We start from the raw sequence: 5,935 nt of genomic DNA on the forward strand, positions 1-5,935 counted from the left end.
AAAAAATAGCTCAGTATTAGAGATACTGACCTGCTAGCCTATAAACCTAATATGTATGAAACCCTTGGTTCAAAATAAAACAACAAAAACTGTGTTTCATCCCAGAAACAACAAATAGGTTTGCTTTTTTGTTTGTATTTTCAGATAGGATCTCTCTGTGGTGACTCCCTGGGTTTTCTGAAACTCACTTTGTAGACCAGACTGGCCTAGAACTCACAGAGATCCATCTGCTTCCAAAGTGCTGGGGTTATAGTGTGTCACCATGTATGCTATTTTAAGTGGCAATAGTCACTAAATGGTTACTGTTTGTGAATTATAATTCTCGGCATGAAGCTTTAAAAATAGTAAGGAGGGTCAGAGAGTAAATATTTTATACTTTGCATCTAATTAACTCTGCTGTTTGTGCAGAAGAACATCCATAGAATGAATCCATGGCTCTGTTCCAGTAAATATCTATGGATGGTAAAGTTTGAATCCCATATAATCCTTTGTTGGTTAGGTTGGTTTTGTTTTTAATACAGATCCCATTCTGCTGACCTCCAAAAAGCTGTGATCATCCCATTTAAGCTTCCAGGGTCCTGGGATCTCAGGGATGAGCCTTACTCAGCCTTGGTTTTGTTTGATATAATCTTTTTAGGCCACCAAGGCTGGCCTCATATTCTTGGTAATCCTGCTTTAGCCTCCTAAATGCTGAGGTTACAGGTGTGTGCCATTATATCTTCCTTTACTATATTTTTCATGTCACAAAATAATAATTCTTTAAAATTAAAACTTTAAGCATGTGAAAAATCATTTATAGGTCTCTGGTTCCATGGAAACAGACTTTGTTGTCTATGTTTGGTCTTTGGTGATCGTAGAACCATGAAAACATTCCCCCTTAAATTTAGTCTACTATCCCCAAAATAATTACACTAGTCACAAGGTGGAAAATAAGGAACTGGAGAAAGAGGAGAAATAAGCCACCTGTCCAACCCCCAAACCCCTGTACCTGGAGAGCAGCCTGCAAGAGCCAGCTTCTCTGACTGCTAATGGCACAGAGTGGGACAGCTACTACAAGCTCTACTGCACAAAAGGGTTTAAGATGAATGTGATGGGTTCTTGCAGCTCACAGCCAAGCCCTTTGGCATTTTAATTTGTCCAACATTTTACTATGGCAAGAGACAAAACATTTTTTGTACATTTTTTTTTCAGGGACATGGTTTCTCTGTATTGCTTTGGAGCCTGTCCTGGAACTAGCTCTGCAGACCAGGCTGGCCTCAACTCACAAAGACCCGCCTGCCTCTGCCTCCCAAGTGCTGGGATTAAAGCCATGTGCCACCAATGCCCGGCCAACTTTTTGTACATTTTTCAGATCACTTTTTCCCAGTGGGGGATGCTGGGCTCTTCCACATCAAGAGAAAACATGTCAGTACTGTTGTTTCATACTTGTCACGGTGCCCGTGTCATCAGCTGAGCATCCCGTAATTGCCAAGGCCTCCCCAAACCCAAACCCTCAGAAGGTAAAACATGAAGCACAGAGGGAAATTATGTGCACATGGCCTTTACTTTTTAAAAGGACATTTGTATCCATTCATAGAAGAAAATGGTGTTGTGTCTGGGCGAACATTTCCAGATCCCAGTTAAAAGGGAGAGGCTGATAGCACCGCCGAGCCTCCTGAGAACCAAGCCTGGTTGTGAAGCTTCCACGAGTGAAGGGCTTCCTTTCCCACGTGGAAGCATGCTTTCACCAAGCTGTAAGGACCATATCTCACGTTAGAAACAAACCCCCAAGGTCACAAGGACAGGGTTCCAGAACCATTTTCTTGAAGACAGCCTCTGTTTGGGGGACTGGGGTGTTCTTTATTCCATTGCAGGCTGGGAGTTCTAGAAGGCAAGTAAAAAGGTGGGTCGAAACCGCTTTCAGAGCATTGTCAGACCCACTGTGCTTGCTGGTGCGTGGATCTGCACTGCGAGTTTGTGGTTTATGCTTCGATCCTTTCTCTCCAAGCTCGGTAAATGCCAAATCTGCGATGCTCAGCTAAGATTCCCTTGATGGAACTTCGCGTGCTGGTCAGCCACTCTCCATATCTCAAAGCTCCTGGTCTCAGAGAGGGTCTGCGGAGCGCACATAGCGCAAGGTGTAGTTGGCCCCCTCGTTATTATCCCAGTATTCGCCCTGTTCGCAGCGGTAGCAGACAGCAAAATGGATCGCGACATCCCACGGGTCTGCACCCGCGCCTTCTTTGGGCTGCAGACCTGGGGGCAGGCACAACGAGAAGCAGAAGCGCTCGGTCGCCAGCTGCTCCTTACTATCCCCAGCACCTGGTCCAGAATGCTCGAACCTCACAGGAGGCCCCTGCTCCAGTGACTCAGGATGCAGCTCGGCCGATACGTCCAGAAAGGTGCGCCACTCCGTAAAGGTGTAGCGCACCGCCACTGCTCTGGGTCCCGGGCAGCTGATCACCCGGCCTGAGCCGGTCACCTCCGCACTGGGCGGTTGGGAACATTGCACGCACTCCAGACACACTCGCTGTCGCCTCAGACGCTCTTCCGCAACGCTCAGCCCCGGGAGCTGGAAGAGGGGTCGGAGCTGGGCACGCGGTGGCCAGAGGGGAACCGGCACTTTTGCCACCGCCAGCAGCCCCCCTACCTGTTTCAAGTCCTCGGCACTCAGCGGGAAGCTGTGGAGCCGGGAGAGCACGGCAGGCGGCACCTGCGGTTCCTCCGCGTCGCTAAAGTGCTTCACGCTGGCCAAGCTTAGCCCCAGAGAGTCCGCGAACTGCACGCGCTTCTTGCACTTGGAGCAGCAGTCCCGGGACAGCTTGCCACCCTCCGCGCCAGGCTGCCCAGCCAGCTGCCGCTGTTGCAGGAGTTTAGCGACCTGCAGGATGGGGTCCGCCGGCAAAGAGAAGGAGCGCGCTCGAGGGCGGCGATATTCCTGCAGCTCCTCCAGCTCCGGGAGAACCGCCTCTTCCTGCTGTGACAGGGGCCTGTCCTCGAGCTGAGCGTCAGGGGTCCTGGTGTCCGAGATGCCACCCTCTACGCCAAGGACCTCAGGAACCGACAACCCCTTCACCGGCGGAGGGTCTCCGGAAGGCGTAGAGCTGGACGCCTCGGAACTTTGCATCTGCTCCCGGGATGGCTCCATGACACCATTCGACCCCGCGACTCGTCTGGCAGCAAACGCCTCGCTGGAGACTTAGCGGGAAACGTGTCTTCTCCGGCAGCAGAACGAGAGCATAGCGCCCGCTGGGCTCGCCCTCCCTGGCTCAGTCTAGCCAGGCTGGAGAGATGAGAGCAGATTTCAGCCTGGAGCCTCCAGCTTTTAGCTGAGGCTGCCCGGGACCCAGAGGGAGGAGGATGCTGGCCTGGGGCTAGATCCCAAGGGGAGGGCCAGGGGCGGGGAGGTGCGGCCTCCACAACACCTGGTAACCAAGTCCCGAATGGAAATTAAAACTTTCTGAAGGTCGTGGGGTAGCTGATAGCCACCTCCGGGGCAGTTCGCAGTTTTCAGAGCCAGAGCGTAGACAAAGTTTTCCAGAAGTTAGTCATCCGGAGAAATGTTGTCGCCCCGCGGTGACATGCCAGCTGCCACCCACCTAGGGAGTTCGCAATGCAAGCATGTCATTGAGGCTAGCATGCTAGCCCAGTGCATCCCTTTCTTTCATCCTTTCTCTCCCAAACTCCAGGCATCCCCGGGTCGCATTCGTGAAGTTGCCCCTTAGTATTCCTGAAAGCTGGGATGCTTGGGCTGCAGCTTCCACCTACCTAACCGGTGACCTTGCTGGTGGGCTTGCTACCGGACAGAGAGAGGACCCACCGAGAGTGGACACGGGGACCAGCCCAGAGCAGCCGGAGGCCATTCTCTCCTGACACTAGAGCACGTCGCCCCCCCCCCATCCTCCCCTTGTCCCGCCCGCAGATCTGGATGGCGAGGAAGAGGGCTGGCACCTCCCTCCGCGGATGGACGCCTTCCCACATCCTCCTTGCCTGCTGGTACTGTGGCCCTTCTCCCTCTCCCCTCCCCCAGAGAATCCCAAACAACTACAATACAGTGCAGGCTTTTCGGGGCTGAGGCCAAAGCCCAAATACTGAAAGATGGATAGGAGAGCCCTCTACTCTGTCCTGGCATTGAAAGTGTTGTATTGTTCTTTTGCCTTCAGGCCAATTTGCCTTGATCAAACTTCAAATGATAATACTACAAACAATCATCACGCCCACCTCTCATCCCCCACATCCCTATATCTGGTTATGTACAGTTACTTACATTAAAAAAAAAAAAAAAAAAAAAAAACTGGGCCAGGCAACTGTGGCACATGCCTTTAATCCCAGCACTTGGGAGGCAGAGGCAGGTAGATTTCTGAGTTCAAGGCCAGCCTGTTCTACAGATCTAGGTTTGGGATAGCCAAAGCTACACAGACTGTCTGGAAAAACAAACAAACAAACAAAAACAGAATAACAACGTTGGGGGGGGGTCTAGAAACATTGATCCACTAATCAAGAAACAAAAGGCAAAGCTATCTTACCCAGGCTTTATAACTGAGACTTACTTCCTAAACATGGAATGGCAGAATTTAATGTTCCCAGGGCTTTGGGCATATTGGGAAATAGGCAAGGACTATATTCATGGTTAGTATCTATTGAGGGCTCATAGGCTGCCTATCCCTCCTGAGGGTTCACAGGCTGTCCATCCCTCCCCAGGGCCGAGGGTTCTTCCTGTGTGAGCTTATGTGCAGAAACTCTGTGTAATGGGAACCATAGTGCTCTGGGTTACATGAAACTGATCCAGTCAAAAAGAGAAATAGAGTCAAATACTGGTGGCTCCCCCCTTTAATCCTACTAAGGAGCTGGAGACAGGAGTGATATAGCTGGTGGAGAAAAGAATATAGAGCAGGGCAGTCAGTCTGAGGATTCTTCTGGACAGGATCACTCCTTCGATCTGAGAATTCAATAGAGGCAAGAGGCCATTCTTGTGGCTGATTCCTTTCTTCTTCTCTGACCTTACAGCATTTACCCCAAGATGTGACTCCAGGCTTTTATTATTAAGACCTATTAGAACTCATGTTACAGAGAAATCATAAAGCAAATATTTTGGCAAACTTCTGCAAATGATCAAAGGCCAAAGCTAAAAATATGAATAAAGGACATTGTAATTGAAGGTCTAATAGGCACAAGGGCAGATGTAACAGTAAATGTACCAGAATCTTCGCATCTAAATTGGCCTCTTCAGGAGGTAAATGTTCAGCTTTTAGGGACTGGAACTCTATCTTAGGTAAAACAAAGCATGGGTTGAACGTATAGAGCCAGAAGGACAGAGAGGAAAATTAAAGCCATATATAGCTAATATAGCAATGAATTTATGGGGACATGATTTGTTCCAGCAATGGAACAAATCTTAGAAACAAATCATAAATTAACGTAGTGTCTGAGGAAAATATTAAAAGGTATTATAAACAAGAGTCACTGACCATTCAGGTTGTACAAGGACAGGGCACAACATCTGCTGGTCTTTCAAAGTTATCAACAGCCCTACCTTTAAAATGGGTAACTAACAAACATGTCTGGCTAGAACTATGGCCTTTGACATCAGAAAAATTACAGGCCTTGGAACAGCTGTACAAGAGAAGTCAAATGCTCAACATATTGAAGAATTGACCAGTCCTTGGAGTTCTCCTGTACTTGTTATTAGAAAGAAATCTGGAAAATGGAGACTGTTAACAGCTTTGAGAGCCATAATTAAAGTAATTCAACCAATGGGTTCTTTACAGCTTAGAATTCCTCTGCCTTCTCTATTACCTAAAGGATGGTCTATTATAAATATTGATTTGAAAGACAGGTTCTTCTCTATATCTTTACAAGAAAAGGAGAGAAAATAATTGCCTTCACAGTGCCTACTTAAATTAATTCCCAGCCTGTTAAGAGATATTAGTGGAAGATTCTCCTACAAGGGATGTTA

General features: G+C 48.6%; 1 protein-coding gene across 1 annotated transcript; it reads right to left on the reverse strand.

Moving 5' to 3' along the window:
* Positions 1-2,080: 2,080 nt before the first annotated feature.
* Ppp1r3g (protein phosphatase 1 regulatory subunit 3G) lies at positions 2,081-3,127 on the reverse strand. The gene has a single exon (XM_051194090.1). The coding sequence runs from the start codon at positions 3,125-3,127 to the stop codon at positions 2,084-2,086; it is 1,044 nt and encodes a 347-aa protein (XP_051050047.1). The 3' UTR covers positions 2,081-2,083.
* Positions 3,128-5,935: the final 2,808 nt, after the last annotated feature.

Source organism: Phodopus roborovskii, unplaced genomic scaffold, assembly GCF_943737965.1.
Source record: "Phodopus roborovskii unplaced genomic scaffold, PHOROB, whole genome shotgun sequence".
NCBI lineage: Eukaryota > Metazoa > Chordata > Mammalia > Rodentia > Cricetidae > Phodopus > Phodopus roborovskii.